At 33.2% G+C, this 23,123-nt stretch overlaps 1 protein-coding gene across 3 annotated transcripts in view; it reads left to right on the plus strand.

The window, feature by feature from the left end:
- The window catches only part of CSMD3 (CUB and Sushi multiple domains 3), a 1,632,969-nt gene that overhangs the window by 664,822 nt on the left and 945,024 nt on the right, over positions 1-23,123 (plus strand). For 2 of the 3 annotated variants that reach the window (XM_072603249.1, XM_072603250.1), the window contains one exon: positions 14,931-15,008. The exons of the other annotated variant lie outside the window; for it this stretch is intronic. In XM_072603249.1, coding sequence (XP_072459350.1) covers positions 14,931-15,008 — 78 coding nt within the window. The remainder of the gene's footprint in view (positions 1-14,930; positions 15,009-23,123) is intronic. 3 annotated transcript variants of the gene reach the window in all.

Here is a 23,123-nt window from a genome sequence, read left to right on the forward strand (position 1 = left end):
TACTACCTAGTAACAGATGACTTTTTTTGACTTGAGTTAACAAAAATACTTCCATACTTGAAAAGTTTATCTTATGAATTTTCTCGTGACGAGACCCTCTAGGATAAATTAGGCTGTTCCTCAGATTCTTATCATCTACTAGCAGGAATATACTTGCAGTAATCCCTGCTTGGTAGCATCAGTTACATAATATACTCTACTGGTATCCTTTTATTATCTATGGCAACTTTCATATCAAGGCAGCTAGGTAGTATAGTAGATAGAGTGTTGGACCTGGAGTCAGGAAGACCTAAATTAAAATCCAGCCTTAAACACTCACTAGTGATCCTGGGCAAGTCACTTGATCCTGTTTACCTCAGTTTCTATGTCTGTAAAATGAGCTGGAGAAAGAAATGACAAACCACTCCAGTATCTTTGCCAAGAAAACTCCAAATGGGATCACAAAGAGTCAGACATGACTGAAATGGCTGAATAACAAACCTTCATATCAGAATGAAACATCCTATCTGGGTAGTTTCAGGGAACAAAAATTAACCACATTACTTTAATACATGTTACCTGGGCTAACATGCTGTTCTCCTCACTCTAGTAGCCATGATGCTGTAGTAGGTTCTACAGATAACTGAGTCAAGAAAACAAAAGCATTCATTCACTCTGACAACCATATATATATATATATATATATATATATATATATATATATATATATACACACACATATATATACATATATAATATGTTTGTGTGTGTCTGTATGTACATATATACATATACACACATATACAGCTACATATATATACATACACACATACATATGTAGACACACATATATATGTGTGTATATATATATATATATATATAATTACTAACATCTAATTTTACAGTGTAGTATATAGGCATTACCATAGAGTTCTTTCATAAACATGAACTCCCAAATGAAGAAGGAACAGAAGCAAGAGAAAGTGTTCACTAATTTATTTTAGGGTAGATGTCTAATGTACTATAACTAACAGTCTAGGAAGAGGCAGTGTGGTCTACTAAGGAGTGCTGACCTCAGGGTAAAGAACCTGGCTTCAAATACCATCTCTAACATAGATTAGTTGTGCAAATCACAAAAGTTTTCTGAACCTGGTTTTACTCATCATAAAATGGACATTATAATGTTTGACACACCATACACAGTTGCTATATGGAGCAACTGAGATAAATAATAAAGTATTTTACAAAATTTAAAGTTCTAATTACATGCTGACTAATAGAATGAATACTTATGTATTAGCTATTCAACAGCTCAATTATCTGTGATCATTTCTGGAATTAATACTAGGAAATGCTGGCTTTCTATCCCCCACCACTGTGTATGTGTTCACACAAACTCAAATAGCCTACTGACATAGATATAAATGTGCTGCTCTTCGATTGACTAGATTGTTGTGGTTACCCAGACAGCCTAGCCTGTAGCCCGGGTTGTACAACATGCTTCCTACCTTACCTTCTGTCTCCTTTCACATCAAAATCACCAGCCCTTTTAACAATATCCTTAGGACTAGTTTTGACTAGAGGCACTGAAACTACTAGAATATTTTACTGAAGAAGTGCCTTGTGTGCTACAGTTATCTCCACTAAAGGCAATAGAAGGATATCATAGGTGACTTTTAAATCTTTAACAAGTAGAATAGTTATAATTATGTATAACTTTATCCCTGGTTCCCTCACACCAAAGCACCAAACGACCAGCGTACTCCAAATAATTAATTCCTGTTGCTTGTATACGTGTTACTTCTAACCTCTGAAAGCCAACATTTTAGGTGAGGAAATCAGCAGTCTTATTTGCCTGTGGAATTTCATTGAAATTGTACAACAGAAATTTCTTTTGAAATTCAGTATTCCACAGCACTTCTCAAATACAAAAAACAAACATCTATGACTTTGCCATTTATATAATTAATATTTTGAATCCCAAGTAACAATAGAATACTGAATAATTCTCATGTTAATTTGTTATATGGTTTTAAAAGATAAAAGAATTAAGTGCATTTAATAAGAAATGTCATTCTTAAGACATGATGATTACAGATTGTTTGGAATAATGTGTATTTTATCAATATTGTTACATCATTTGCATTAAATTTCAATAGGATTCTTGTATACTAGTCAATAATGAGTTATTTTAAGAAAACATTACCATGTTATTTTAGCACATTCAGCTTCAATTTTAGATATAGATAATATATATTTAATCATACCGAGAAGATTTTTGATTCCTTGCAACAATTCATCATGTCTACACAGACTTATCAAAGTAATACTCTCCATAAAAATAAGTTTTCAATTAGTATCATTTTTCCTTGCTTATTAATATGTTGTTTAGCCCAAGAAGAAAGCCAAAGCCCTAAAGATTAGAATTTTCCTGCCAATATATGAGGAATAGAGTATTTAAAAGGATTTAAACAGATGCATTTTTAACCATCTGGTACTTTTATAATATTAATTCTCTGAACTTTATTTTTTTTTGATAACAGTATATCTGGAATTTCAATAAGAATTCTAGCCAGGGTCAGACAGGTTAGCATTATATTTAGAGTTCTTTGTATTATACTACATACAACTATACACTACCAAGACAATTTCCCTTAAGGGAAAATGCTTAGACATTTATTTACACTAAGCTTTCCAGGGCATGGCATTAAAGATTGATAATGTCCCAGGTTTGTGATTTTAATATTTTTGTTATAATAAAGTCTTCTGAAAAACAGACAACTTCTCAACTTAATTCATGTCATGACTATATAAGAGAAAAGTACAGTTTAGGAAGAAGTTCTACATTTCAATCTGTTCTTTATCAGACTAATTTTATTAGAGTTGGAGAAGACATGGAATGTCTTCAAATCTGATTTGTAAAATGGCATTAATAACACTTATACTACTCTTTCCACAGATTTGTTGAGGGAATCAAATGTTAAAAAAAATAAACCATAAAGCACTATACAAATGCCAGCTCCTATTAATGGAGGAAAATATTGTTCTTGATCAATTCAGTCAAATTTCTACATTTTACCATTTTCTCCCAACCTAACATAGTTCGTTCCTTTAATTATTTGATAGTTCCTTTTAGACAATTCAACATATTATTACTTTCATTCCTAGTTTTTAACAGGTTGCTACAATTTCCTAGCTTTAAAAAAATCCATATTACCATTACCCAACATTCTACAGTTTATAAATATGGACACAGGAGATGAGGGGTGATCATATGCAATATTTCATATAGTTTCATATCCAGAATGCAGACTGATCGTTATAAGACTAAAGCTAAACAGTGTCATCATCGTCGTTCATCATTTTCCACAAATTATGCTCAAAGGTCATTGTACTATTGATAAGAGGAATGGCCCAGGTTTATTTTGTATTCCTAATTAGAAAAAAAAAAGACAGAAAATCCTATCCAATTTTTTATTATATTATATATTCTTTAGAAAATCTGTATTGATTTTATACTCCTTCTCTAATTCTGCAACTCCATTTTGGTTGAAGTGGTGTATCATGTTATAGATACTCTTGACTTTCATAACTTTTGATTTGATCTGCAAATAAGAACGATGTGGGGGTGCATAGCTTTATAAGTAGTGATGGAATCAGATGATAATATAGACAAACTACTGCTCATTTTTTTTTCTTATTAAAAAATAAGTAAACCTTGTGCCAGAGCAAACCCCTGCTGTCTTTGGGATATGAAGAAATTTTGCAACCCCTTAAATACTTTTATCTTATTTGTGATTAGTTTGGACCATTTTCATCCAATTTTGTTACAAGGTGCTGTACTTGCTTGTATGCTTATAAAGCATATAGCTCTCTTGCTGTGCAGAAAATGGACACATACCATTAACCTGAGAGCTTTTAGGAAGGCCAGAAGATGCATAAATGGTAGAACAGTTTGTCATTGGCTATACAGAGATAGGATCATTTTTCATAATGAAACATATTGCATTCTGTCATTGTTTTATATGCATGCTTTAATGTTTTAAATAATATTTGGATAATTCTTAGTGGTGATTTCAAATAAATACAAAATTATAGAACTTACAAGATATCTAACCTATCCCTTTCCTTATTTGTTTGAATTTTTTCCTTCTAAAGCATGTAAGGAACTAATAAGTAAATAATATCAAATTGTTCTTAATGAATATAGTAATTTCTTTTCTCAATGTGATTATAAATCTAGTAGTCATTAATTTCTTGTATCTTGCTCATTCTGTTGATCATGATTACAGTGTTTTTAATTGAGATTTTAGGTACCTATGCAAAATTACTAGGATCTATTCTATATATAAGTAATTACACTGAGCACAAGAATGAGGCAAGATTTATCAAAGTGTATTTCATTTCAACCTAGTTAATGGGGACTTTCTCTGTGTCCTTGGTGCTATTTGGACATTAAAGATCAGATATGGTCAACGCCTTCATAAAGCTTACATTCTAACCACATATCGTTGTTCACATCTTGGTTTGCTATGTGGGTTCTTCATCAAATGAAATAATGAATGTAAGCTATTTTTAAACAACAAAGCACTACTTAAATTTCAACAATAATCATGATAATGTTAACAACCATCTTGGTGAGACTAAACCTATATATACTGTACTTAATGAGACATATCAGAGAGGTTAAGGTTAGTTTGATCTAATTCTTTGGCAGCTTTTATATTCTGCCATATTAGGAGTGAGAATACAAGCCTCTCCTAAATAAAGCATTTTTCTGAAACTTAGAAAAATCTCATAAGAAGGAAAACAAAAATGAAATGACCAACATAAAATTTTATAACAGAGGGTTAAGTTTCTGAAATAGCTCAGTAGTAAAAGCTAGAGCACATATTAAAACTATATAGACATAAAAACAATATAATGTCATGCTTTGCAGCAATATTGTCCTCTAGTTCACATTGGCCCCTTATGCTTTTGTTGATTAGAGCAGTGGGAAGAGTGATGGATTTAGAATCAGAGAAGCTGGGTGCATGTCTGGTAACTACTACAGTTGTGACATAACCTAAGTCACTCTATCTCCCCTTGACCTCAGACTCCTCCCCTATAAAATGAGAGAGCTCTACTAGAAAACCACTGAAGTCCATTCTATTTTTCTGGAATTTTGTTCTGGAACTCTGACCCCTAACGTCACCTTGTTCTCTATCTTCTTCTCTCTAAAACTTTTGAAAAACTCACTCATGACTTAATCTACTCCAGTGGTGTCAAACTCAAATAAGAAAGAAGGTAGGGCACTAAATTGTACACAAGCATCTCCACATATTGATTTAGAAAATTAATAACATTATCCATATTATATTGTATTTTTCTTTATTTTGTTAAAAATATTTCCCAATTACATTTTAATCTGGTTTGGGTGGCACTAGAGATTATCAACCACAAGGCATCTTGTGAGCCCAGACAGTTTAACTCTTCTGATTTACTCTACCTGGTGTGGCTTGTGTTTCAGGAACCATTTATTAAGCAAGGCACAGTACTAGGCACTGTAGATACATACATAAATACATACATACACTGTGTAGTATAGATAGATACATACATAATATATATGTATTTTTGTAGATATATATAGATAGATACATATATGTATACACACTTACAGATATATATATGTATATATATACATATATATATGTGTATATATATACATATATATATATATATATATATATATATATATATATATATATATACTCACTTCAGAGCACTTACATTCTGTTGGACATGATTCAATATTAAACTGATAAGTATAACATGATGATGATTTGTGAAAGGAGAGAATAGTTAAAATGATGGAAATTAGAAAAGGCTATCAGGCCTATAGAGATATTTACTTCAAACTTGCCTACTTCTGGTATAATGCTCTTCAAAATATTCCCCAGAAGGAAGATAAGCTGACAAAGAAAATGCTATAAACACTAGCCATTTTATAGCCCTAAATGTGAAATTATCCCTGTAGCATATGAGATAGGCAGATAGATAGGGAGTAAAATAGGCAGACAGAAATATGACTGAATGAAGAACCTAGAGACAAGGGTGAGATAGAGTTGGGGAATGGGTCAGGAGAGATCCTATATTAAATTTAACTTTCCAGCAGACTGAGTTGATATTCTTGGCTTTCTTCACAGTCTAGCAAGTTAGCAGCTTGAATCTAATGTGCCCTGTGGGAATACTTTTATGCCAGTCTCAAAAATAGTGCATTATGCAAGTATAGCCCAGATGATAGAAAATCATATATTACTATGGTCAAAAACTTGTGAGAACTTCAAACTTATAGAGTCTATACTTTTGTCAAAGTCTAGGAAAGTATGGTCAAATAGCTTTAAATTATTTTTAGTAATTTTGGATTAATAAAAGTGCATTAATGATTCCATTTCCCCTTTGATACTGAAATACTGTATTATGTCCTACATGAATGATATTCATCAATTATGATCACTAATTAGTTGTTTCCTTTCCGATAAAATAAGTTGAAATTATTAACTCCTTTTAGAGGCAAATGTCCTAAGACATTGTATCAAGCATGCCTATATATATATTTATGGATGCATATATAGATAGATAGATAGATAGATAGATAGATAGATAGATAGATAGATAGATAGATGCATTATATCGCTGATAGAGCTGACATATCACATAGTTGACGTATCATGTTGGGTAGCATATTTATTTATGTTAAAAATTTATGATCAAGAAGACAAAGAAAAGGATGAGACTGAAAAAAAAGAAAAAAATAGACATTTAGAATGCTGTAAAATGTATCAAAGGATTTTTAAGAATTAAATTTTACAAATTTAAACTATCCTGCTTGACCAAATATAACATAAGAATTAGGCATTCAACTTAAATTCAAATGCCAAAAGAATTGGAGTGTATTATCTCCATTAGTGGAGTATTAGTAACACTGAAAGTATGGATATCTGTGAGTCTTATAAATGGTAACTTTAATCATATATTGGCTTTTATCAAATAAATCATAAGAACTCCCAAAACTTATTTTTAAAAAATTCTCATTATTTTCATTTAGTTGTGACATTTTCTGCTTCACCATAACTGCAAGGTCTATGGAGCCAAGCAAACCTGGTACATCTGCTACCATCAACATATGTTTTGCAGTTTCCTGAATTAGTTCCATCTCTGTGATGGTGCTAACTAAAATTATTCATGTTGAGATTTTGGTGTCAGGATCCAATAATTAATTTCCTGATTGTAAGCCAATCATTTACCCTCATCACATTGTACAATGTAGATCAAAAACTTGATTTGATTAGCATGTACTACAAAAATAAAGTTTCATAAGTCATTGTGTGAACATTTAATTTCTTCATTCTTTTCTAAGTTAATGGTTTTGATTTTTTATATTTATTTCTCAAAATCCTGCATGGTATTGTATGATTTTGACATTTTCATATAATCATTAAGATTTTTTGACTAAGAAGATAATGCAAATAAAATTAAAAAAATAAATCTTTATAACAAATGGGTCTGCATAGAGCCACCAAATCAAATATTTTGAACTAAAGATACTTGGTGCTTTCATTAAAATTTTCATGATGTGGAGTTGATGATATCAGCCTCTATATATGGGAAATGATTGAATATGTTTCTGCCTCCTAAGTATAGGTGCAAAATGGAGGCATCATTACAGAGACATTTAAATCTTAACAATTCTAAGTTTAAGTAACAAAAAGTGTTGTATTTATATAGGCATGAATTTTATTAACAAAGATATTAGGGGTTCTATTTCTATCAATCAAAAACTTCAGACACAAATGATTCAGATAGTAAACAAGACAATTTAGTGTGGAGAAGAAGTATATTTGGCTGTCTTAAATACAACATTCATTTTTACAGAAATTTTTAAAAGTTAAAATTAGTGTATTTATTAAAGGTGAAATTAAGTAGTTGCTGCTTTTTAATATCTATCACGTTACTAATTCCACTTTTTCATTCCAAATTACTTTGATTCTGTTATGTATAAATCCCCAGTTATTTATACTCTCAGGGAAAAAATATTAGCTATGCCTTTCAGCTTCTCCAATCACACTACTTATATAACCCTACATATTTGTTCATCGTTTACCTTCAAGTTCATTGTGAAATAGTTTTAAAATTTGTGTCATAAAATAATTCTCATTGAACTGCAAAAGGGTATACTTACATGATTTCTTTTACTTAACTTTCTGTGTGTGACAGCCCTGTTTTATAACTCACATTATTAGACAAATCATTCCTACAAAACTGGCTTTGCAGTAAATTAATTTATAGCATAGCTTTTCCATGAACTTCCATTCTAGTTCCAAGTTTATATTTCATGTATGTTTAGATTATAAGGGAAAATTTATATGCATGATGGTGGTCTGTTTTTTATTGTGAGGTTTTTCAGGAAATTGGTGTAACAATGCCTTGCATTTTCTTCCTCATACTTGTGATAGAGTACGTGCTTTGACTGTCCTCACTCAGAAGGGAATTTTGATGTTCTAAGTCTAAAGTGGATGATTATTATGGAGACCGTGAATAGTTCAATATTAACTTGGATGTTAAGAACAACCAGGATGCATATTTTGTCAATATTCTTAGATATCTTATTACTTTTGATCTAATAAGTTCCCCCCCACCCCACCCCATTTCCTCTCTTCCTTTCTTCCTGGACATCTCACCAGTCTCTCTATATCTATGTTTTCAATATAGAACCCTTCCTCTTTATCTGAAGCCTTGTTCTGATCCTGAATTCTCCTTTTCTATTATGAGATGATGTTTCTCCCAGACAAATAGTCCCTAAACCTGTAAATCATCTTTAACTCTTCCTCAACCATATTCTCAATTCCTATATAGTAGATAGGGTGCTGTCCCTTCTATGACTCAGAACAAGCCAATAAATCTCCCTGGGCTTCATTTTTGACATCTATAAAATAAGAGTGATTGTACTAAATGGCCTCTGGGGCTCCTTCTGCCTTTAAATCTGTGATTTTATGGAAAATCTTATTTTTATCTGTAAGTCTTTCTGTCCTATCCTTGTCCATTTCTACTAGCAATAACCCAAATTTTCCCTTCGTTATAACTTAGGGCTAGTGCTATAACAGGCTGCCTAAAACTTCTACCTCCCTACTCTAATCAATACTAGTATATTAACTAGGAAATTCAATAAAGTAGAATGATATAACTCTATTGAACAAGAAATGCAGGAATCCTCAATCTACTCTTGAATAAAGTCCAGACTCCTTAAATGGGCATTCAACATCTACTTTATCGCTTAATGATACTATTATCCACAAAAGGCTGTGAAGAGGACAGTCATCTACTGCCCTATAACCACATTTTTACAATCAAATATCTCACTTAATGGGATAAAGGATACAAGATTACATTCTTTTAGTTTATTGTAATGAGGCATTTGACTCAATACACTAAAGCTCAGTCCTAATTTACTTTCCTTACACTATTTCACTCTCCCATTTACACACACAAAGCTACTGCTAAACTGGATTACTACTTGCTCCTCCACAAGCATATTCCTACTTTTCCACTTTCGCTCACCTACTTAGAGTTATCACTTTCATCTTCACCTTGTGGCTTATGGTAGCAGAGAGAGGGGACACTATGTTCCTTTCTTGAAATAAGTAATGTCTTTTTAGAATAAATCTGTGCACAGAGGCATATAATATTTTATAATCATAATATTTTGCTTTTCCTTACTCCAGTCTTTGTGGATCATAAGCCAAAAAAAAAAAAAAAAAAAAAGATCAATAAAGTTCACCTGTCTTAAATTCCTTCAAAGCAAGCCAGTGAAAAACTAGTAGATTGGAAAGGCTCTGTCCCTCTTCCCTGAAATACAACAGTCTTCCCCAGAAGCCAGTGTCTGGCTGGTTGTAAGTCAGCATGGTTCTGTTTTCTTCCAAATACCAAGACCAGTGGGAAAAGACTTGGCATGGGAAGCCTACTTGCCCCATAGAGAAATAAATACATCTTGGTATCAACTGATGTTATTCCGTTATGCAATGTAGCAATACATAGTATAAATCTTTTCCTGACATTTAGCAAATTGTAATAAATGAGTTTTCTTGTCATGATAAACATATTAAATAGTTCTACATCAAGCCCAAGTTCTGTCTTTCCTATCAAGACTGTCATAATCTCCACAGTGAGATGAACTCTCTCCCAAAGGGATTGGTTTGTACTTTCTCTTGTTACAGTAATAACATTGTAAGTGGCAGATATACAACTGGTTCTCAGGCCTCCAGGCTCTCAGTCCATTGTTCTCCTCTCTATATGATGATGTTGCCTTTTATTTTACTTTATTCCTCTTGAGAACAGAGGTAGCTTGGAATAGAGACCTGACCTCAAAACCAGGATCTTAATTCAAGCCCCACCTCTGACACATATGGGCTTTACGACACAGAACAAGTCACTTAATATCTCAGTACTTTAGACAATGATGTATGACTATATAAGTTGCAGAGGTACGGACATGCATTGGCAGGGCAATTTTCTACACCAATGAAATTATAAGTCCGATCATAATCCCTACATTTTGGGAACGTGGATGAAACTAGAACTGTAGGCTCTATGTTCCGTAAAGACCAAGTGAATTTTTTCATTTACCAGGCAAGCAATAACACTTAGAACAATTATAAATTGTTTTTCTTTTCTGAAGAACAATCTTTTGTTTATGAACATATTAGCTTTTTCAATGCCAAAATGAGAAAAGTGTTGACAAAAACCTAGATTCCTGCTGTTCTGGTTTAAGATGTAACAATCAAACACACTTACGAAAAACAAAAAAAGTAAACCTTATTCATTCATGTGCACTAATGACTTAACTGAATGCGAAACATCTAACAATACAAATAGATCTGATACTTCAAATATAATATATATACACATATATATAAACACTTATATGTGTGTGTGTATATATATATATAAAAACACACAGAGAGGCATAGAAATGTATTTATTTACATGTTTATAAGTAATATATATTTCCGTATCTTAACTCAAAATAATATCAATATAATCACGGATGAAAGTAATTATCATTTATAAATTTAGATTGGGTTGTCATTCTGATGAAAATTAAAGCTCAAAGGGATTAATAGATTTGCCTTGGTTACTTGATTAGTCAGTAGCAGACACAGGAATACAACCCAATTTTTTCTGAGTATTTGTTCACTGTTCTCTCTAATCTTCTTATAATAATAGTAATACAAATAACAAAAACTTGAAACTGTACAGTGCTTTTACATCCATTATTTCATGTAATTTTCACTATAACCATGTAAATGAAAGAGCATAAATATTGTTACCCCCTTTCCCATTTTAAATCTCAAAAAAAAATTGGCTGTCTTCAAATAGCTACTAAGTATTAGAGCTAGGTAGTATTAGAGCTGGGTGTTAGCCTGAGCTACTGATTTGAAATTTGACATTCTTTCTGCTTTATCCTGCTAGCATGATATTTTATGGAGCTGCTCTTTCAAATACATCATTTTTTCAAGCACTATTTCTATCTTGAAGTTTAAAAAGCCAACAATTCATGTAACAAACAAAAAATCAAGGGAAAAATAAAACACCTTACCTTGTTGAAGTTTTGTGGCTGACACAGGAAGAGAAGAGGAAAGGAAGTAACAAGGAACATACATAACTTTTATTTCTATAATACTTAACAAAATCGTGGCAGCCAGGTGGTGCAGTGGATAGAGCACCAGTGCAGGAGTCAGGAGGACTTAAGTTTCAATCTCACCTCAGACACTTGACACTCACTAGCTGTGTGACCTTGAGCAAGTCACTTAGCCCCAATTATCTCATCCAGGGTCATCTCCAGTCATCCTGAGGAGTATCAGTTCACTGGATTCAGATGGCTCTGGAGGAGAAGTGAGGCTGGTGACCTGCACAGCCCTCCTTCACTCAAAACAAAGTCAAGTGTTAGCCATGTCATCATTTCTCTGATGTCATCATGGTCTTTTTCAGCAACAAAGGACGAACACAACAACAATTTAACAGAATCATTAAAGAGAGAAAGTTCAGCCTTTCAAAAATGTTTGGAGGCAATATTCACATATGAAAAGAAATGGGCATGTGTACCATCATAATCAGCCATTTTCATTTTCTTAGGCCCTTTCTGATGTTAATATGAAATATAATAAAAAGATTTTACAAACAGAAAATCCTTTTATTTAATTGACCTAAGTGTCAAATGTTTTTGCCCCAACTCGTAACAAAACATCAGAAACTATTTTAAAACAATATACAATTTTATCATGATTGCAATTGTCATTCATATATTACATCTTTATAATTCCCTATGTAATGAATAAAGCAGACACGGATATTTATTAAGTGCCTCTCTTTTATATGTTAGGCCCTATGCCTTGTATGAGTGATACAAAAACAAAGGAATGAAAAAGTTCCTACTTTCAAGTAGCTTACAAAAGTCAAGTTTACTTCTACTAACCAACCATATCCTTTTTTAATAAGGGGTTTAGAAGAGTGTAATGATCAGCTAGGATTTTAACATCTGATATCCAGTTTTACAAAGAAATTTTATAAAAAAACCCATAATCAATAATGATATTCACTACTGTGTCCTCAGGTTTTACCATATCATATGTACCCACCTGCACTTATAATAGGTCAACCAATCTGATTGGTGTATACTGTTTTTTCTATATGTATTTTTCACATTTTTAAAAATTTTGTAGCTCAATTTCATAATTATTTTTTTGCTTCATAAGCTGTTTGATTTTGGTAGTTTTTTAGATTATGTTTTTGGTTTATTGAAGAATGTTATTAATTTATCCTGCATTTGAACTCCATTTCTGAAATAGTTCTTGAAGTTATGATGTCACAATTTGGATTTTTTACTGCTTAATCTGTAGAATTATAATTTGGATGAATTCATCTCTCCAAAAATTTAATGTTTCTATCCTAAATAATACTTACACAATTCAGTAGGAAAAGACCAAAAAGAGGTTAATCTCCAAAGCAGGGATGAACAATGATCAAAATAATTGCGTGATGCACGGTTTATACTCCCATGCCCCATGATAACAATCTGTCCTATCTGCTGATATGATCCTAGTTCCATCTTTACCCATTGTACATACATATGCCTGTGCACATACACTCACAAAAACTCTCTACTCATTTCTACAGCTAAAGACATCATTTCTTTGTAAAAACAAAATCTTCTCCATAGCTTTCAGGTTACTATCTTACAGAATTTTTTTTTACTGTTCTACTTTCTTCCTTATGTCTGCATTCCTTCAAGTTTTTTCTAGTTCTCCCTTAAGAATTTCAAATATGTGTTAAAGCTGCTATACATTTCTCAGAGTTGTTATTTAAAAGTCATAATCCATTATGAATAGGAGGTATGGGGAGACTTTCCATATGTCCATTATCTCCTAGAGGAATTGTAGGACAATTTACAAAACACATTTTAAAAATTGAATTGCTATGAAAGAATATAGTGCCACAACATCTAAAGTAAAATTAATATGGCTAAGAACATTTCAAACAAGTCAATGATAAACTCTCACTTGAGAGGAAAAAGCACTTTGGGGATATTCTATCCAGTAACCCACTTTCTAACCAGTAAGTTGAATGAACATAACATTCGGGTTTTTGTGAGTGGTGGCTTCTGAGGTCACTTATAGATATCAATTAATGACAAAACTATCTCACTTTATATATGCAATGGAGAACTGAGGCTCAGGTAGATGATTTTTTCTAAGGTTTACATATTAGGAATGTGTAGAAAAGCTCAAATTACGAGTTCCAAACTCAAATCTTCTAATGGTCAGTCCAACGTTCTTTCCAACAAATAGCACCATTCTTTGGATAACTCAAAATTGCTTCTTTCAGCTAATTGTTCTTGACCTTTAAAAGTATAATTTAAATTCCATAACCTTGTAACCGCTTCTATTTGAAATGCATCAAACTATCCTTAATTTTAATTAATTAGATAAGAGGCCAAAATCAATTTTAGAATATTAGAAAGAAATATTTCCAAAGGTAGAACCAAGGTAACTGCTAACTTACCTGATCTCAGGAGACTACCAATTTGTAATGAATACAATTTGAATTGAAAGAATTGATATGGAAAAGTATTTAAATCTAGTTTATTTTTAACCAGGTTGTTATTTCTCCAATTTTTTCTCTTTAATTGCTTTGAGTTTTATTTTTAATAAAACACTTAAAGCAAAAGTAAAAACATCAGTCACTGGGTTAGTGTGTTCAGGTAGAATAATTTCTAGATAAAAAATCAAATGCTTGCCCTCAAAGTGTTTCTGAAGGCTCATAGGAATACTGTATGGTTCATGCCTCTGTGTCAATGGAAATGATTGACTATAAATTTATAAACCATCGCCAAGATAATTAGTACAAAAAGCAACTATCAGGCGATTCTTTCTATTGACAGTATTGCCATCACATGAAATAAATCTTAAGTTGAATAATGAAAGAAATAAACATTGAAAACCATCCCCGGCTCTTATTTGAGGAGGTGTTCATATTTTCGCAAAAATAACAGCTGTATAAAAATCTAATCATGTATTTTTCTTGTTTATTTTATTTCTATTAAGATTACAGTCTTAAATTGAAAACACGGTTGCCATTACTTGCCCTTAATTACAATCCCCAGCATAGTGCCAAACAAATTATTTCCACATAGGAACTGTTCATCCATATCACCTTCACAGCCCTGTTAGAATACTTTTTTTTTTCCTTTCAAGGTCATTATTTTGCTACTTTTTCCTGTGGTGGGCTATGCCAGATTTTTGAAAGCAGTCTCTTTAACTTGCATACTTCCATGCTAACAAAATTTGTTAACTTGAATTTCATCGTTTAGAATGTATTTCCTGATACATGTTTTTGTTTGTTTTCTTAACTAGTGAAAAAGGCCATAGATTTTAAATCTAGAGGATTTAAATTGTTTCCAGGGAAAGACAACAGCAACAAGTTTTCTATCTGTGAGTGTACTTCTTTTTGTTACTTTCTCTAGTGCAAGAGTGAAGTCTGTGCTGTCTGTATTGTGTGTGTTTTGAACTGTATGTGTATTTCAATATAACTCTATTAATTGTTCTATAACATGCATGGCAAATACTAAATATGTGAATCACTGAAAATTATAAAAAAAGAAATGTGGCTTACATTTACCAAATTGGATGAAGATACCCATTCTGAGATAAGTTGTTACTATTTAAAAACAAGAAAATGTAATTTCAGCTTCCCCTTCTGCTGAATCTGTAGTTTTATCATCAGGTTCTTGACCTAGGAATAGGTGTGTGGTGACCTTACTTAGAAAGATATATTTTGATTCCATTTCCATCTGTATTTTTCAAGTTCTCAACTTAGGAATTATATATTTCCAGAGAAAACCATTTAAATTAATGAACACTTTCCATGTATTAAAAAAGAAGTAACAGTTTTCATTTTAAGTTAATAGGGCGTTTAAATAGGGTCACTTAATTTTTCTATAAAAATAATCAAATTCAATTCAGCAAATATGCATTTGCTATCAACTATGTGTAAGGCATTGGCCAGGAACTGGCAACATACAATCTAAAAAGAAATAGGAATTTATATTGGGGGGGGGGGGGGGTGGAGCAGGAGAATACATATGCAAATGTAAAAATGAATGGGTTATGCAAAGCAGTTTCAATTCGGGAAGCAGGGTAGAGAAAGAAAACTAAGCACTGGACGTGGGGAAGATGGATCAGAAAAGGTCTTACATAGGAGATGCCCCTTGCACAAATCACTGAATTACTTTAGGGCAAGGGGAAGTAATGTATGTCGCAGAGTTTCAGAAATAGTAGGTCACTTCTTCCAAGGGAAAAGACCATTAATTAAGGGATAGATAGATGATAGACATCTTAGTACATATTTTAAAAGAACATTAACCACACGATGTGTATAAATATGGTAAATGGAAAATTTAAAAGACAATATTCAATTTAGTATATACTGACAAAATGGAGCTCATTTAAAAAATAACATTTATGGAAATAGGCAATAACAATCATTACTGCTGGTTTATAACTCCTTTCCTCTTTCACTGGTCATGTCTTTTACTCATCATGCTCATTTTTATACAATGTCAGAACCATTCTACTAAATCATGTTGATAACTATGTAATTAGGATTTCAATTTCAGTTTCAAGGTGTTCAGTTGGGAAGTCCTTTGGCATACAAGTTTTCCTTGGATGTCTTGAAAAAAATTCTCACTGATTTTTCTACCAACTGATTCTCTTCATAATGAAGCATATTTGGGCTAAATAGATTGTCAAATTCTTTAAGTTTTGATCTACTTAAATTATTATTATAACATAAAATTGTCTAATATTTCAATTATACTTGAAAATCTTAAACACATGAAAACAATTGGGACAACTGATTGATGAGTGACCATTTTGATGGAAGTTAGAGACATTCAAATCAATAGAATTTAGTCATAACTAGGTTTTCCTGTTATATATTAAAATTAAAACAAATATGTGAAAAATTGAAGTGACATGATTTTTACGATAAAGATAATGCATTAGCATTATCATACAATTACTATGGACTTTATTCTTTAATAAATGTCCTATTTGATAGAGATAATTTCTCAGCTCCAGTAAGGAATAAAATTTATGAATAGAATATCTGATTAAATGCTTCTTCCATATAAACTCTGATGATATTACATTACATCTTTCAGTATATAGCCAAAAATCCAAAAGCACAGAGTCAGGCTATGGTGTGCTGTATGTGAGTAGCAGCAAATAGGCCCTTCTAGCTAGATCTTAGAGTATGTGGAGAAAAGTAATGTGGGAAAAAAGACTGGAAAGATAGGAGTCAAGATATGAAGGGTTTTCACTGTCAAATGTTACATTTTATATTTGACACTGGGCAGAATAAGGAGCCATTGAAATTTACTGAGTTGAAAGATGACATGGTCAGACCTGCTCTTTCTGAAAAGCACTTTGACATCTGCGTAGAAAATGGGTTAGAGTAGAAAGAAATAGGGAAATCAACCAGAAAACCATTACAATAATCTGGTAATGAAGTGAAGAAGATTGGTCCTAGGTATCAGAAAAGAAAAAGAGACAAAGTATAATGATATAAACAAAAAAGAATCACTTATGTTTTCTAACGTAACTATCTTATATCAAACAGCCACAGATTAAATGAAGTTATTGATTATAACATATTATATTTTGGCTATGGAGTTTAGAAAAAACCTACTGTTTTTAACTTATATCTCTGAGTGGGAAGAAACTTGTCATGAGAGTTGCTTAAGGTATTCCAAAATCCCCTTAAAATATTGGAGATAAAAGATGGCTTTTTAGAGTCAGGTAGGGTAAGGAATATATCTTAGTAAATTAAGATTTGATAAAAACAAAAGTTATCAATGAGCATTAAAATTTTATAAAAAAAATAAGTACACTAGATACTACTTTCAATGTATCATGAAAGATGTCCAGGTTATAAGACTATGTTTTCCCCCTCTGCTCCCACCCTCCCCCATGCCTTACTGCTTCAGTCATTCACCGCATGCATCTTTTATGTGCTAATCATCATCTATATATTTTGGGGGATATATACAAATACAAACACATGTATTTGTACATAGATATACACAAATATATGTATGTACATATACACACATAAATGTACATATATATATACATGCATACACACATACATATAGGTCTCCTGCCTTCAAGAGGCTTATAATCTACTTAGGGGGACAATGACAGTGAAACAAAATACAAAACAATTATTGAACAGTATAAGATTATTTTAATAAATTGCTCACTAACCAAGTGTTAAATACACTTTAAAGCATAGTGCTATAAGCACTGAGAAGTAGATTAGAAAGGACTTCACTACTCTAGTAAATATTCATGGAAAAATTGATACTTGAACTGGACTTTGCCTGATATGTAGAGTAATAGCATGTGGGCAGGAAGTACAGAGAACCTTGTGTCAGGGAGATAGGGGAAATGAATAGAAGTCAGGTTTAATGAGACATATGCATAAAAAAAGATGAGTTTATCTACCTAGAGTGAACCAGAACATTGTGGAGATTAGAAAGAATAAGCTTTAAAGACCTACATTCAAATCCTGCTGTGCACAAATATTATCTGTATGACCCTGAACAAGTCACTTAGGCTATCAGATTCAATTTCCTCATCTATAAAAAAAGAAAGGGTAGGACTAAATGTTCTTTCCATTTTTAAATATATGAGCCAAGATCCTATAAGACAAGTCTATGGTAGATAAAATGAGGAGGTATAACGTGAAAAATAGGGAGTAGTCACAGAAAAATGTCTATAGTCTATTGGACTTGGATCCCCATCCTGCCCCTGCCACTCTATCTGTGTGATATTGAGCAGACATTTTAAATTTTCTGGACTTCATTTTCTTCCCTTGCAATAATTAGCAATGAATCTTTGAACTCTTAGATTTTGGGATTCTCAATTTTGAAAGATCTAGAGACAAAAGATCAAGATGAAGGCAGGGTTACAGAAGGGTTAAAGTTGAAAGTAGAGGTTTTTAACCTGAAGTCTCTTGTCTTATTTTTATATTTTGATAATTGTATTTCAATATAATTGGGTTCCTTCCTAACTATTTGTATTGTATTTCTATTATAATGATTGTTGATATTTTTATGCATTTAATAACATTCTAAGAAGACATTCATAAGGTTCGCTAGACTGCCAAAGGAGCCCATGATCCAGAAAAGGTTAAGAACCTTGATCTTAGAGTGACATGACAAATTAGAGTGGGTGATAGAATCACAGAACCACAAAAACAAGGAAGGAAGGGAGGAAAGAAGGAAGGAAGGAAGGAAGGAAGGAAGGAAGGAAGGAAGGAAGGAAGGAAGGAAGGAAGGAAGGAAGGGAGGGAGGGAGGGAGGGAGGGAGGGAGGAAGGAAGGAAGGAAGGAAGGAAGGAAGGAAGGAAGGAAGGAAGGAAGGAAGGAAGGAAGGAAGGAAGGAAGGAAGGAAGAAAGGAAGGAAGGAAAGAGGAAAGGAGGGAAAGAAGGAGGGACAGAGGGAAGGAAAGGCAGAAAGAAGCACAAAAGGAAGGTAGACTGTTTATTAAACACTAAGTACCAGGTACTTCTAACAATAAATTCAGTTTTTCCACATATTTCAGATATGTTGATTTGAGATGATGGAGGGACACCCAGTGGAAATATTTAATAGGCAGTTTGGGGTTATGCAAAGAGGGATGGAGATTTTTGGGAGATACATTAACATGGAGATAACCATTCAATTTAAGAAAATGAATGAATTTTCCCTGGGATAAAGAGTAGAAGATCAAGAATTGAGTCTTGTGGAATAGTCACAGTATGGAAAGAGGAAATAAAAGAAAGCCAATATCAATGAAAGCAATAACAACAGAAAGAACAGGAGTAATGAATTAGGAAATACAACAGTGCTGAACTCAACACACAGGTCAAGAAGAATGGCAGAGAAAAATACATTCTATTTGGCAACAAGGTTGCCATTGAGATACCTGAGATAATAGTTTGAAAAGAATAGTAGTGATAGAATCAGGATTGCAGCTATCCTAGAAGGGAAAATTAATTGAGGTTATGCTGTTCAATGGGGTATTAGTACCCACTGTAAACAGAGTAGAATGTTGAGATGGGGTGCATTTTCAGTCATAGAAATTCAATCATTCATTTACTGTGCATTTAGAAATATCTATCATGTGCCAGGAATCACACTAGACACTGAATTCACAAAAACAAAAAAAAAAAACGAGACACTCTCTGTCCTCAAATAAGAGAACATTCTACTGGATGAATATGATTTGTTCACGTGTATGTAAATACAAAATCTACACAGAATAAATACAAGGCAATTTAGAGTTAAGAGGTACTAACAATTAGGAAAGCAGAAAAGACCTCTTGAAGTAAGTGAGCTTTGAAGGAAAGATAGGGTTCCAAAAAGGAAAGATGAGGAGAGAACATTCAAAGAATGAGGAAAACCTATTCCAAGATATAAAAGTGTGAGAAGGAATATCATTTAAGAATAAAGACAAGTAGGCAAACTTGGCTGGCATATAGGGTGCATGAAGGAAGGGCAGTGATATAATAACAGAATGTAAAGGATTGGAGTTAAATAGGGAAAACAGTTTCTAAATATGGTAGTTTATATTTACTTCTAAAGAAATTTAATATCACTAAAATTTTTTGAGCAAGGAAATGATATCTTCAGCCTTGTGTTTTCAGAATATCAAGCGGACAGCTCTGTAAGTGGTAGATGGAAGAGGGAAGAGAGTTGAGGTAGGGAAAACAATTAGGAGTCTTCCAATTTTCTAACCAAGAGGTGGATGAGGGCCTGTATTAGGGTAATTATGGTTAGTGTGGAGAGAAAGATAATGTGGTGGAAGAATAAACAAGAGTTTGGAATATATTGATTGTTCAATAAATAAGTAATAGCAAAGACAAAAAAATGGCATCTATAGATGTTATCAACCTGGGTAGCTAGAAGAATGGTGATGTCCTCTACATAAATAGTGAAAAATATGGGGCAAGTGGGTTTCAGATGAAAGATAAATCATTTTAGACCTATTCAATTAAATGTATAACAGGCCATTGGAAATGTGGGACTAAATCTAAGGCAATAAATAAGAGAGTATTTTAAAATCATATGCATAGATATGATAAGTAATTCCACAGGAGCTGACTAAGCATCAGCAGACTGAGGAGACAGAAAGATAAGAAGAGGGTCTAACATACAGTCTTAGGGTCATGATTCTTGAAAGGATACAGAGGAGCATGACTTATTCAGACAGAAGGGGAAATAAAAGAATTATCTTGAAAATTCAGGGAAGAAACAGTGCTCCAAAAACAGTGCTGGTCAGCCAAGTTAAATGCTCAAAATAAGTTAGAAGAAACAATTTGAGGAAAAACCCTCTGCATTTATCAATCTGAGAACACTTATGACCTTGGAGTGATCGGTTCTCGTCCAAGTGGGGAAAAAAACCAGATTATGTGGGGTTGAGAAGTATGTGGAAGAGAAGAAAGTGGAGACAATAGAGACAGAGAGCTGTTTTATTCCTAGGAAATATATTTGCCTAAGAAACCTTACCTCTTTTCAAGATTCAACTCACTTATCGACTAATTAAATACCCAAAAAGGAGAGTAGAGTCAATTAAGGGTAAGTTAAGGATGGGATAGGAGAGCATCTGGGCATGTTTGCAAGGAGCAGGAAGGTTTTATAATGTCTACAAAAGGCTTAATTCACAAAAGAAAGGGGATGATTGAAAGGACAAGTTCTTGAAAAAGATGGAAATCATGGACTCTGAGTATTGCCATTGGCAAAGGAAAGGGGCACTTAATTTTCTAAGGCTAGAATAAAGGAATAGAAAAAGAGAGATGACCACAAGATGATTCAAAGTGTGGAACTGGGAGAAAGAAATCTGTTTTCACATTATTTTTTGGCAGAGAAACATGTTTAACTCCTGCAAAGAAAGAGTTGGAGATGGTGGTATGGATGATTTGAGAAGAAAAGAAGTTCTATGCACTATATTATATGGAGTCAACAAGGGAGAGTAAAAGGATTGGCAGCAATGAATATCCAATTGAAACTGGATAAAATAACTTTGTAGTAGAATCAATCATCGTGGTTGTATGACTTACTCCATCAGTGAGCAATATTCATTCACTGAGGACCTCAATGGCCAGTTTCAGTTGAGCAATGCTGCTCCTTCCTTCCTTCCTTCCTTCCTTCCTTCCTTCCTTCCTTCCTTCCTTCCTTCCTTCCTTCCTTCCCCCCTCTCCCTCTGTTCAATCATATCTTTACCTCTCCCTAAAAGAATATAAATTCTGATTGCTGAAACTTTGCAAAATATCTTGTGGTTTATAGGCTTGATTTATTTTTTTTTTTCTCCTCCCTACTTATTATCCTGTCATTAAAAAAAAAAAAACTGGGACAATTAACTCTTTTGTCTCATGTAGTTTCATTTATGATTTCTTGAAATACAGCATTGGATAGACAGGCTTTGATAAAGTCCATTGGAATTCAAATGAAACTACTTGACCATGCCTTAAACCCAAATCACTCTGGCTCTCACTGATTGGCTAACAGTGGGTCCCAGCCCAAGCCTCATTTGGTCTTTGTTTGGGCTTTGATGGCTTGAAGTGAATGTAAATGGCAATTTTTTTTTCTGTTTTTACCAGAAACTCTGAGGCTCTTCTCCTTCCAGACCACATTTTTTTTTTGACTAGGTGAAAGACGCCATTTTTTTTGCCTCATTTCTTACATAGCCTTAATCTCTGAATGGATGTTGCCCCACTCAAACTGAGACCTGGCAAAGACCTTAGCTTAAAAAGGTCAAGGTCTCCCACTGCATCTGGAGCCATCTTCAGTCATCCTGATCTGCATCTGGCCACCACAGGACCTAAAAGGTTCTGGAGGAGAGAACGAGGGTGGTGACTCTGCACAGCTTTGCCTCACTTAAATCCAATTCACTTACAAAGCAAGACATCACCTTCTAGAAGTCACTTGGTCCTCTTCAAGAACAAAGGACAGACAATAACAAGTGTTCAGTAGCTCTGGAGGACTTGAGGCATGCAGTGGAGAGTTGGGGGCATGAGAAAGAATGAATTTTGAGAAAATGACAGGCAAGTTAAGAGTAGAAGGAAGCGTCATGCTCAACTAGTTAACTACAGGGTCAAGATGTTAAAAGATGGGAAGTGGTAATCAGTAGTAAAGTGATGGCTTAGAAGAACAAGGAGGATCTAGGAAGTTGTAGGAAGGAGTAAGGCTATCTTTAGGAGGGGTAAGATATAGAGAGAACTGAAAGAGAGGAAGTTTGGACCATTAGAGGGATTTCAGAGTTAGGGATTGTGAACATAAACACTTATTGATGATGAGGTCCAAGATATTACTTTCTCTGAATATAGATGAAGCAAAGGTATATAGATCAGGGATGTTAGGAAATAAGGATTATTGAGGGGATATCAGCAGGTAAATTTAAATGCCTAAGTACAAGGATAAGGATGGATTGGGGTGGAAAGGAAAACTATGAGACAGGCAATGAACTCCTTGAGAAAAGCCAGGGATTGACCTGGGATTTAGC

The sequence above is a fragment of the Notamacropus eugenii genome, chromosome 4, assembly GCF_028372415.1.
Source record: "Notamacropus eugenii isolate mMacEug1 chromosome 4, mMacEug1.pri_v2, whole genome shotgun sequence".
NCBI classification, from domain to species: domain Eukaryota; kingdom Metazoa; phylum Chordata; class Mammalia; order Diprotodontia; family Macropodidae; genus Notamacropus; species Notamacropus eugenii.